This window comes from Nothoprocta perdicaria, unplaced genomic scaffold (genome assembly GCF_003342845.1).
Source record: "Nothoprocta perdicaria isolate Ctin4 unplaced genomic scaffold, notPer1 scaffold_97, whole genome shotgun sequence".
NCBI lineage: Eukaryota > Metazoa > Chordata > Aves > Tinamiformes > Tinamidae > Nothoprocta > Nothoprocta perdicaria.
The window spans coordinates 2267305-2279806 of NW_020456276.1; the positions used below are offsets into that span (position 1 = coordinate 2267305).

The 12502-nt window shown below is 51.5% G+C and overlaps 1 protein-coding gene across 1 annotated transcript; it reads right to left on the reverse strand.

The window, feature by feature from the left end:
• Positions 1-1676: 1676 nt before the first annotated feature.
• On the reverse strand, positions 1677-11224 carry IP6K3 (inositol hexakisphosphate kinase 3). Its single transcript, XM_026053137.1, has 5 exons — positions 10988-11224; positions 5654-5849; positions 4454-4626; positions 3640-3815; positions 1677-2425 (listed from the first exon to the last, which is right to left on the reverse strand). The coding sequence occupies exons 1-5, from the start codon at positions 11184-11186 to the stop codon at positions 1949-1951; spliced, it is 1221 nt and encodes a 406-aa protein (XP_025908922.1). The 5' UTR covers positions 11187-11224; the 3' UTR covers positions 1677-1948.
• Positions 11225-12502: the final 1278 nt, after the last annotated feature.

Consider the following 12502-nt stretch of genomic DNA (forward strand, 5'->3'; position numbering starts at 1 on the left):
TGACAGTGCACCCAGATTTGCAGTGCACCCACATCTGCAGTGTGTTTCCGAGGCAGCCGAGCAGCGCCGGCCTCGCTGCGGCCACCGGGAGCATCTGGGCCCGGCAGCCGCGGTGCCGCCAACTGCTCCTGCAAGGCCCCGTTTATGGATGCTTTACATCATAAAACACTTCGCATTTCTTTTTCTCCTCGCCCTTCTCCACCTGGAGTACATAAGGTTGTGCTCTGGCTCAGCGCTCCTCCCCTMTGCAGGCGAAACACTGAATAAATATTTTATATGGAGAAGGGGCATAAAGGAAGGGAGCAGCCTGGTTCCTGCCGCAAGCRGCCAGAATGGCGTTTTTTCTTCCTTTTTTTTTTTCAGGGAAAAGAGGCAGGTGAAGCAGCCCCAGGAGGTGTCGGTGGCCCCTCTTGCTGCGTCACCCGCAGCCCTGCAGCCCCGTGCGCCCTGAGCCGCGCGGAGCTCGCGGACCTCGGCGCTGGGAGCTGCACGAGCACCCGCCACAGCTCTGTGCTGCACAAGCATCCAGGGCGCCAGACGCCTCGGTCCTTTCACAGCTGTGCAAGGCRGAATGTGGCTTTTTGGACTCGTCCTAGTGTGCACGCAGTGATGTGAGTAAGGTCCGGTGAATAATGAGCTCTTCCCACGTGCCGTTTAGGCCAAGTAAAATATGCAACTGGGCCAGATGATTTAAAMTTTCCAGCTATAAATTGTAGATATTCACCAGCTGTATGCAGTAAACTGCAAGGGAAAGGATTTCTCTTGAGATCTTGTATTTGAACCTGTGGAAATAATGGCACTTTTCAAAACACACAGCTATAAACAAGAGGTAACGTAACCTAAGGATGCTCTCGTGRAGGGGGGAAAAGATGCACAGCGAGTGACAGTTACTTGGACAACTTTATTTATACTCCCACTCCCCAGTACCTGGGTGCTGGAGCTCTATTCCTTGTGTAAGGATTTCTCTTTCARGTTTCCCACACCATGCAGGAAGGAATTACATTGTTGTTCCATAATTAAAATCTGTCCACAAAAGCTGTAAACATTGTTGTGTCAAGTTTTGTTGCTRTTGTTATTGTCTCTTCCAAACACACACACAATACTTTTACAAAGGAATTTCTAGGTGACCTTTAGTATCTAGTTCCTGACTCAATCTCACATGCTTTTTGAAGCAAAAACACCTTGATGTGAATGTTTTCATGACTAGGATCTGGCAGAATCGTTGCATTCCCATAATTTCAGCTCCTATGGAGCCCTTGCTTAAAAAAAATGAACCACTGAAACATGCCCTGTAATGTCCCGCAGGGATGTCCAACCTTGGCAACGTGCAGTTCTTGGTCTGAGGTCCGCACACCGAACTTCTCCAGAGCTGGGACCTCTGCAGCATCTAATGCGCGTGTTTTGACAGGTCCATATGCCTGTGCTGTGCAGAGAACAGTCCTGGCACCCTGGGCATCTACCCCGCGGACGCCAGGCGTTCGATTGCTGCTTGTGCCTGTGAGGGTGCTCAGCACCTGAGCTGAAAGCAATCCTGCAATCTGCTAAGAGCTGCCAGCTCATGTAAATAGTCCCACTCAAATGCTGGTATCAACTCGGCCCGCGTGGCTTGGAGCGTGGCGGGGGTGAGCAGGTCCTGCTTTATCATTAAGACTCTTTCAAGTAATGCTTTTTTCGGGCTCACAAATAAATCAAGGAAAGCAGTAAAACAAGGAAGGAAAATAAATCTTCTGATTGATTGCAGACAGAACAGATTCTTTCAGCTCTTTGCTTTTCACGCTCGAGTTCAGTAATGGCACGTAGCATTTTTGCACTTTCCTAGCAAGCTGTCCATGCTTCATTCCAAACCGTGCACGTGACATTTAGCAGCGGTGAGGGTCCCATACAACTGACCCAATGCAGTACTTTTCAGGAATMTGACTAGGAAGTCCAGGCTGTTTCACATGATTTGTCATTTTCCTTCAGAGATGTTCTGAAGGATTTTGATGAGATTCTCTAGACCAAAAATATAGCCGTGGTCTGGCCCATCGTAAGTGGTGTGATTGCTCTTGGAGCCTTTAAAAGTGGTGTGGGCAAAGTCTATCATGCGGACGTCCACTTTGGAGTGGCCGGCACCATGCGACGTGGTGCAGTTTGTCTTCTGGAAGGGCCCCTGCGGGTGATTATCCAAGGGTGCTGSGTTCTCCTTGTTCTCCAGTCCGTCATAGATGATGAGGAGTGAGCTGGAGTAGAACCTGTAGGAGCTTTGCTTCCTAATGACCGACAGCAGAGCTTTCAGCTGCAGGACGATGGGCTCCAAGAGATCCGTTCTGAGGTGGTTACCATTGCACAGGAACTGGCGCAAGGATTGCCGGAATCCCTCGGGTGTGAGTTTTCTTCCATAATATTTATCTTTGCAGAGGAAGTGGCCAGTTTCAGCTTGGTACACCTGGAAGAAAAAGAACAACAATCTAAATTCCGTGCGTGGCTTAGTGGTCAGTTTTCCAGTGTTCTAGACCGGGTCTCAATGGAAAAACTTCCAAGCTGAAGAAATGGGAGACACGGAGCCTCTGCAGGCTGGCAATACTGGCAAGGTACTGCCGGCTTCCCAYGGAATCCAACCCCCTGTCTTTTCCGGAGATTTAGAATATTCAATTTAAAGGCCTGGTGCAGATTCTTGCTGTACTGCTATAAATTACTGCTTCGTGAAACGCGCGCGGCTGTAAGTCACAGGCATGTCACCAGTGATTTAGAGCATTCTCCCTCTGTCTCTGCTAGGAGCTTGCAGCAGTACAGGAGCACTCCTGTTRTACCTTCCCTCAATATGCAGCACATGGACAGCAATAATTTTGCTTATTTTCTTTTTAACACAGAGATACAGGAAGGCACAGGCAGGTATTTGTGAAGCTCTGTTAACACTGGGGGAGTGGATGCAGCTCATGCACCAGTTGTAATTTAAGGGAAAATTACGCAAGAGAAGCATATCAAAGAGCAGAAAGGAACACAGTTTTTGACACTACGTGTTTATACTGTCATATATGTGCTTTATAATCATCATTGTCATAATTATCCTTCAGGCACAGGAGAAAAACATTTTGAAAGCTGCTTGGGAAGTGTAAGTGGAACAAATACAGGGTTTCAGTTTCTAGTGGTTTTGATCAAGAGGCACCATAATAGCACAAAACAAACCCCTCACACATGCACTGATCARATGAGACAGCTCCATGAAGGAACGAGTGTGGCAAATTCTTCTTTTTTATGTTTTGCGTTTGCTTTTTGCTTTTCTCTTTGTGCAACGCTCCAGAGCTGAGCATGAGATGAGAGTCTGGTTTCCTGTAGAGACAGATCCTGAGCGGCTCTAAATTGGTCTCAGCTGTTCATATTCATGGTTATTGAATGCGGCCAGCCCTGTGCAGGCACCATTCATGAAAGTGGCCAGATCTCCATATGACGAAGCGGGGATATGAGGGAAGGATTACCCTATATATGCCATATTCTTATGCCCCTAAGTATCCACTCCTGGCTGAGAACAGCCTGTGTGGTGAAGTGGCCAGAAACTCAGTGGAAAAGAGGAATGAAACAAGCTCCATTTACGTCAGTGAAGGCGAGAGGCCCCGTGGATCTCCAGCTGTTCCCAGCAGTGCGTTGACCGCTCCTGCGTACCTGCATCCCGCAGATGCGGACRCCCAGCGACGCAGAGGTGCTCTGCTCACACTTCTTGATGTGTCGGGCCTTCTTCTCCTCCGAGGCATCATCTCCGTGCTGCCGGGTTCCCATCTTCAGGTCCAGAATGCAGGGGTAGCTGTACTTTGATACCACATTCTCTAGCAAGAGAAACTCTGCACAAGAGTTAAGGGAAACCCAATCCTTGCGCATTCTAATTGAAAGAGATCTTAAATCACAGCAACTGCTGACGTTCTCCATAATAGCTCACAACTGTAATGAGACTTTCTGAGCCAATTTTACCAACATGTCATTGCTATAGGCCCCTTGCTGCCAATTTCAGTTAATTTACTGTAGTACAGTCCTACCAATTAAAGCACCAATAGCTCCATTCTCCAGTGACACTATAGCCCTGGGCTGTCAATCCAACACCTTGCCTTGGTACTAAATTCACTCCAGTGGGTGTGGGGGAAGTTGTTAAACTGTATTAYTCACATGACTGCTGGGTAATGAAGTGTAATAGAAAAATAAAAGGCAAGGCAGCTGCTAATTTCTATATAGTTGTGTTTTCAAATGCATGCCAAGGGGATCCTTGACTTACGCTGAATACCTTTTCTTGAGAAGCTTTTTTTTCTTCTTCTTTTCGTCTTTTTTTTTTAACAGTGATATAAGATACAGGGGAATTATATCCTGTGCTTGCACAGGGACTGGGCAGAGTGGGCAAGCTTTCTCCTCCAATAAAACATATATTGATTATTACTCATTATTTGTGGTCAAGGCTATGCTAAGAGAAGTGAAGAGAGCAAAAGGATACGATGAAGTTTGTTCTCGTTATATTTGGAGGACATGCGGTTCAGGTGCTGCCTGTGACAGTGCAGTCCCCAGGGGTTGTAGCTTTTTCTTTCAGGCTGATTTCCGTTTGCATCTTCCAAGAGTGAATCTGTGCAGTATTGAAGGTCTGTCCTCAATAGCATTTTCCCTGGGCAGCTAGACAAAAGGCACAGAAGAACGTGTTTGGTTTATGAGCTCCAGAAAAGAATATTCCCTCCTCTCCTCTTTTGTAGACCCTCAAACTTGATAAGGTAGATTCTGAGGCGTTTTCAAAGGAAACATATTCATCATGTCCAGCCTGCAGAGATCCTTTGTTACTCCTGAAAGTAATTTTCAGAAAGCAAGCTGTTGCTGGGTGCCAATACTTTCTTTCATTATAATTTCAAAGTGTGCTGGACTTTGCTGAAAAGCACCATTCATAGCACCAATGACCAGGAATCCCTATTTATCTAACAGGCACAACACCGGCAAATTGTCCAACAATGGGAATGATTCCCATTTCAGAGGGACTGGCCTCRAGGAGGGGAGGGAGGGAGCAAAGAGGAGATTTTTTCTCCTTGTAGGGTCATTTGTTGGTCTCGCTCATCCAAAAAGCCATAATTCTCTTCTCACGGAGGGCAGCAGTTTCACGGTAGCGATATTGTACCCTTCAGTCACAGCTGACCCAGGTCTTTTCCAAACCAATTTGAGATGAAAGATGTCTTGTTGAAAGSCTCTGCAAGTCCAAAGGTCGGAGTGTGCTTGCGAGGCCCATAATGCTTCTCAGACACAGCTCTCCCCCGGGATGAGGGCAGCCTTGAACCACTTGAGTTTGCAGCTACAGCCTCCCTGCTGCTTCTGGCCACTTTCCAGCAGAAGGGCACCACGTGCTGAGCGCGTTCGGGGGCTATTCTCATTGGAGCTGATGCCCTTTCCTGCTTCTCACTGCTTCTGGAGCCAAAGGGACCAGGTGGAAAGCAGTGTTGGGGACGTACATTTGGGTGCCATCATGACCATGATGGCCCAACCTAACCTGCACCATCCAGCCATGTGGAGAGATGAGCTAGGAAGCCAACTGCTCAACTGCTGCTCTTCGCCTTGCCTTAAACCAGGAATCATGGAAACCTGCGCGATAGACTCTGCCCAGACCGGGAGGGGCTCCCACTGACAAAGGGGACCCAAGGGGACACTTGGCACCTCCTACCTGTCCTTGAGGGTCTTGGTGAGCTGCACGTGGCTCCACTTGACAAGCGTGCGCTCGCTGCCCGTGGCCCACTTGTGCCAGAGCGTGACCGACGACTCGTGGATGGTGTCCAGCAAGGCCTCCGTCTGCAGGCTGGGGCTGGCTATTAAGTTCAGGTTGCCCAGGCTGTCCTTTTTGAGGTGCACGGAAATGATACCTGCAGAAAAGAGGGGAAAACGAACTGGAATGAGCCCCTGGGCAGCAGATGAACCTGTGCATTGTCATACAGACATGGATCACGGTTGTGCAGCAGCTCAAGGTGCTCCTGAGAGGGTTGGCACTGTGCAGGACAGCTGCCTCCTTGTATTTCAGTGACCTCTCACAATCATCCCGGCTTGATCCTAGGCCCAAGAGACACCATTAGTCCGAGAGGCTGGAAAACAGCCACCAGCTTTTCTGATACTCCTTCCTCTTCACCAGATAGGGCTGCCTCGCACCCCTGCGCGGTCTCCACTTGAAACCTGCCTCAGCTGAACACCATGTTCCTTCACTGTCCATTCCTGTCCGGACACCCAGCTCTACTACGCAACAGTTGACCCTTCAAAGACCTTTGTGTAGGATGAGAAGCTCCTGGCTCATTTATGACAAGGGATTCAGGTCGCACTTCTTGCTGGCAGAAAGCAAAGAGAGGGCTGGGGACAAGGAGGGAATTTTCCAAAGACAACTGGTATGTCAGCTGCTGAACTGGAGAGAGTACAGTGGCACAGAAACCAAAGCCCACTCCCAAGAGGAGGTGCAAGGGCAGAGCAAGGAAGTTGCCGTAGCTGAACAGTTTTCAATAGCCACCTAGAAGTTTCTGCATGGTGTCATCTGCATCCCAGGTCTGSAGGCACTGGGCCTCACTTTTCTCCCTAGCAGCAGTGGTGGTGGTTCAGCTGACAGCCTTGGAGACAGGGCTCTAGTCCCAGCTTTTGGACTCATCATGTGCCCCTGAACAAGATATTCTGCCCAAAGGGCATGAGGCTTCCAAATGCATCTTACAGGAGTCCTGGCCTCTCTTTTCAGCTGCCTCCGTCTCCAGGAGACCACACTGAGCTCCTTTTCAGAGCAGTTAGGCTCAGTGAAGTCTCCTGCTGAAGGCAGGAGGAGCTCCAAGGGCTTTGCAGCMCCGAGCGGGCTCTGATTGCAGGAGTCTAACCTGGCAAGCTCACCATCCCCATCTGTGGGATGGAGATAGCATGATGGCACGTCCCAAGTGACACCACCAAGCTGCTTCCGCGCCCACAGCGCTCGCAGCATTTTGCAAAGGGAGACATTATCGGTATCTTCATTTCTGAGACAGTATCTTCAGTTTAGAACCAGGGAGGCTGAGGTTCAGAAAGACCTGACTTACCTTGAACACCCTGCCGAGCAGCAGCAGAGGTGGACACCAAAACCAGGTCACCAGAGCCTCAGCCAGGACCGTGCCCATTAGCCCATACTGGTGCAGCTAGCCCTGAAGATAACAAGCCCTGTGCTGGTGCCAAGTGATGGCTCTTGAGGATCACRATAGATMCAAACAAGGACTGGGTTTGGTTTTGKTTTTTTGTTGGCTTTTTGTTTTTGTTTTTTCCTGGAATATCAGGTGGTCTTTAAAAAGCGGACAATTGGGCAACCTACATTAGCCGGGCTGAAGGAGGGGACAGCTGGTGCCTGATGGCTTTCYGGGACCAAAACTATCCTTTTAATCTTTGCCTTTTTCTTTCTGTGCTCTCTAGTTTGCTTTGTTGACACAGTGGCACGGGGAGGCATCGCTGCCCACTGGCACGGCAGGCGRAGCAGAGCAAGGCTGATCTCCACAAGTGTGTGCCTGGGCTGGCAGCGCTGCCCCCGTCCGCGGTGCCAAGGCCGTGGCCATTCCAGCACCAGGGATGAGCACAGGAATGGCTCAGCCTGCGCCAAGAGGAGGGAATGGGCTTTTATGTGCCCGGTGTTCATGCACAAGGAGAGACATGAGCCCCATTCCTGAAAGCTGAGAGGCACTTAGCGTTTCCCACTATATATTTAACATAYTAGCATTGCGATTTTTCCTGGCTTTATGGGAATCCCAGGGCTCAAATGCCATCCAGTGTGCCAGGCATTTACCCCAGTCTCGTCCCAGCACAGCGAGACTGCTGCCTTGACGTGTCAAGTGACAGAGCAGAGCGGYCACGGCTCCCATAGGAGACAGCTCTGACCTTTGTGGGAAAAGCTGATAACAGCAGCCCTTTGCTGGGGGCATCGCTCTTCTCACAGGCCCTGCCCAGGGCTTCTGAGCCCCTCGGAGCTGGACGGGCACTTTTAGGGCATCACCCTTTCAGGCCCAGGTGGGATGCTGCTCATACCAGTTGTCTGCAGCAGTGCCCTGCTGCTTTCGCGTCCAGCTGCAGCACATGCAAAAGACGACGGTCGGGTGTGTTGAACCAAGAAAACTCATCACTGGAAAGAGCCCCAGAGGGTCACAGCGCCCCAAGTCTCACTCCCTGATTGCTTGAGCATCCTCCCTTGCTCACCGCARGGAGAGGCACTTAAGGAAATCTGCCAAAGCAAATAAACACCCAGCCCCTCTTTGCTCCGCTTCCAGTGAGATTACAGCAGGTAAAGAGGGACGCGAAGGATTTGCCCTCCGTGTGCGTGCGCAGAGCCCTGGCTGCTGAGTCCCGCTGGCTACGGGACCTTGGCAGAGCCTGGATCTCCGCAGCAGCCCAGCCGCCCGGTCCGGGGCTGCCCCTCCTGCCCTGCGCATCCCGCTGCCTTCGGGACTATGAATTTTGCACTGAAACAAGCGGGGAGCACAGGCTGCTCTGTGGTGGGAGGGAAACCTTACGTGGAGGGCATTACGTAGAGGGTAAGTATTATTTTTAGCTATTTCTGCCCTTTGCCCATGGTCATCATCTGTCTTCCTCTGGCTCCTGCGTCACGGGCATGATTTTCAGCTRTGTCTCATCTGCAAATATCTGTACTACAGGTTAACTCAGAGCAAGCAGAAAAGCCCTGCCGACTGATGCCTCGAATTTCCCGGAGAGGTAGCCATGAAAGCACCCGGGAGATTTGCCTAAATCAAAGCCTTTTTATTCTTTAAAAGTCACTGAGAGGCGAGCAGAGCCCTCGATTCCAAATCGAGCGCTGCGCTTCAATTACGGCACTACAGCAGCCTGTAACCTTAAAAACTGTCCCAATTACATATCTGCAAGTCAATGGAGCTGTGCTGATTTACATAGTGCTGACAATCTGGCCCTAAAAACGTTATATATAGCATGAAACTAAGAGGTCTTAAATATCTTACATTAATATGAAAATTAATGGGGAGATTTTCAAAGGCAAAAAAAAGGAGCAGCTCAATTACAAGGGAATGTGATCATCACACCTCCTTCCAGCTGAAAACTCTGCCTTGCTAAGCTCACCTTTCAGCTTTAGAAAGTACTTTTGCTTCCTGTTGTACTTCACTAAGGGATGGAGAGGTTCTGCATCTGTCCTTTGAGGGAYCTAAGTGTGCAAAACAAATATCTATACCATGTAGCTTCACATGCTCATGGCTCTTAACCTCCTCTTTTATTGCAACCAGAAAACATCTGCCTGGGAGGAAAGAYATGCTTGGGGACTTGTCTTTGCTGGCCTTTCACTCGCACCGAAGCCGCCGTCCTGTTCTGCAAGGCAGGCGAGGCAGACAGCCGGTATTTAGGGATGCTCTCACCATGCTAGTGGCATCCCGGTGATTCTCGGGAACACTTTGCCATGGAGCTCTTCCCTCAGGGATTTATTTTTAAATTTACAAGTGCATTTATTTATTGCCGTGTGCAATAGAGTCGGTGCGGAACGGGCCCTGAAAATAAGTTCCTAAATCCCATTGCAAGCTCTGAATTCAGCAGGCAGAGGTTTGGAAGCAGTTGTTGGGGGGAAAGCTGGTCTCAAGGTCACCAACATGCCTGAAATCTTAAGCGAGCTGCAGCCTGCGGGCATTTTTAAGCAGCCAACTCGGTGTTAGGTTTGAATGATGATATTTGATCAACATTGCWCTTAATGTCATCATTTCATAATGGTCCCCGAGCCCCATCACGGGCTAAGAATAGAGATGAGGAAAATCAGCACGTGTGAAGGGCTGATAGAGACCTCAGGAATTTTYCCCTGGTGCTCAGCCCCTCGTTGGAAAACATTCTGCCTCTTTTTAATGCGTGCAGTGCTTGGCCTGGGTCCGTTACATGGAGAAAAATATATGTGTCCGATGACAAACTGGAGAACTCTTATTTAATTACCCCTCATTGCAAAACTCACTGGGACTTGCAATAGAGAAGAAAAAGGAGACCAAAAGACATTAATAACCAGGCCACCCTTGAAGTGATAGTTTGTGACTGTTTAACATTTTTATGAGAGAGACAAAACTGGGTCCAGCTCCCCAGCACTGAAACTGGGCCCTGCTTGTTGATGAGCTACAGAGAATTGCCTTTTTTTGTTCTTAAGCATCTTTTTAACGTCGTCCCATAAATCTGGACAGGCCTCTGACTTTCTGGGAAAGAGCGAGATGGAATTGGAAGTGCATCAAAACCTCAGCTGACATTCTGCGCTCTCCTCTGTAGCGCTGAAGGACCGAAAGATATTTTAGTTTTTAAGTGACAGCCGAGCTTCCTGCCTCCCACAAAAATCCAGGGTCGGAAGCTTTATGAACAGCACAAGTTTGGCAGTAAAAGCAAAAAGATACTGGGAGAATAAAGGAAGGGAAAGAAACTTCTTTTAAAAAGTGCCTAGACTCCCAGGGACACCGAGTGCTGCCTTTTAATAGCAAAATCTAGAGATGCATCCGACAAAGCGGCTCGGGCAAGGGAAGTCGCGGGGAGCCACTGCTCTGCTTCACCCCAGGTCACCTTCCCAGCCCCCATCTTCCCAGGTCTGCCCMTTTTCAGCCCTTTTCGACCCACCGGGAGGCCTCCCTGTCCCTGTGTCTCACGGATCCCACAGCAGCAGGTGGATGGACACCAGAGGGAAGGCCGGTACCGATGCTCAGCCCCTACCTCGGGCATCAGCCGCATCCCACGGTGGCATGGGAGGCTCTTCCCTGCTCCAGGACCTGCCTGGGAGATGTCCCTGCTCAGCAAAACATGATCTGTGCAAGTGAAAGAGGAACTGGGGACTTTATGGCTTGGCCTCAGCCCCGCACCAGGCACCAGTGTCTCCTCTGCTGCCTCCTCAATACTCCAGCCACTAACCCAAGCCTGCCCAATTCCAAGGAAAACATCACCAGTTGTTAGGACCCTCTGGCAATAACATTGCAAGGAGCCCCGCAGCTGGGAGCCCTGCTCGGAGCTCCCCCCAGGCCCTCCTGGCGTTTCCCCCAGCTCTCACCTTTGTACTGGGGCGTGAACTGCYGCATGGCCAGGGGCAGCGACTCGTAGAACCACTGCTCCTGCGAGACGAGGGGCTTGCACACCGTGTGCTCGTCGTACTTCATCACGCTCATGTGGCCCCCGACTTGGTGCACGAAGGGCTCCAGCAGCACCACTTTCCGGGGCTCGCTGGGGCCCAGCGGGCTCTTCCCCACCATGGTGCTCGGCTGCTTGGTGCTCAGGTGGACACGGAGGTTTCTGGCTCGTTGAGTTGCAGCTACGGGGGGTTAGAAGAGGGTTTCGGGCCGGTCTGCGTTGGGGCGGTGAGGGACGCTGRATCTTGAGCCCGACCCAGGTGCCTTCTGGCTTCTCAGCTGGGCGCTGACGCCCTTTCTGCAAAGCAAAGGATATTGAGGAGGCTGAGGGGTGGCGCGAGGGGCTGCAAACCCCTTTGCTGTGCTGGGATGCCTCGCGTGCCCCCCACCCCTGTCCCCCACGAGCGACGCCTGCAGCCAGCGCYGCGCGCTGAGGCTGGTGACGAGAGCGCCTGCGCGGGGCGAGATCCCTGCGAGAGGGAGTCCCGGCTCAACAGACCCTGCCTGGGGCTGCGAGGGCAGCGGAGGAGGGGGATGGAGACGGGCTCYCACGTTCCTGTGGCTGCCTCTGTACTGGGTGGTTGTTAACACAATACCCGCTTCTGCTCCTGAGAGGGACAGCCCTTGGTGTCACACAGTGCCAGCCTGCCCTAGAGCAACAGCTAGCGATGCAATTAGTGTTTCCTCAAGCCGCTGTGAAGGAGGCTCATTAATTAGACCTCGGCAAGTTCATTTCCTTGGGCAACTCTGCCTGGTAGCGCTGCCGATGGTGAGAGCCACRTGGATGGCACCTTCCGAAGCAGCCGCACTGCGACACGGCCCCTCAGACCACGCCGAGGGCAGCGAGCGCGGCGCTTCCACCAGGACAGCGCGCGTGGCACGAGGGCACGTCCCCGGCAGCGCCGCGCTCCCGCCGCCCGCGCGGGCCTCGCCGCGGCGAGCCAGCGCGGCACTCGCACCCTGCGTCCTGCCCCCAGCCCCAGGGAAACAGCCCTGCTTTCCACAGGAACGAGGCCTGGCTCTAAATCACAGAATGGTTCAGGTTGCAAGGGACCTCTAGAGACCATCTAGTCCAACCTGCCTGGGTCCAGGATGTGAACCTTCCAGGGATGTGGAGAAAACACTCAGAGAAAAGCGCTCAGGCTCCACGGCCCGCACTGCTGCCCCAGCAGGGGCATCCCGCTTTCTCTTGCATCCACGCTGCAAAAAAACCCTCTGCTTCACTCTTTGCCCAAAGCTCACGGGTGGCTCTTGGGCTGGTGAACGTTGGGCAGAGGCTGCTGCAGCCAGGGAGGAGGATGGAGAATCAACAGCATGAAACATCACATTGCCGAAGCAGGCTTGGTTCATGCCAGCGGGGCAATAAAAACAGAGGAGGATCACAAGGTGTAGGTGATGGGAGAAAAATCGTCCTTTTGGGGTCTGCTCCACGGTCCTGC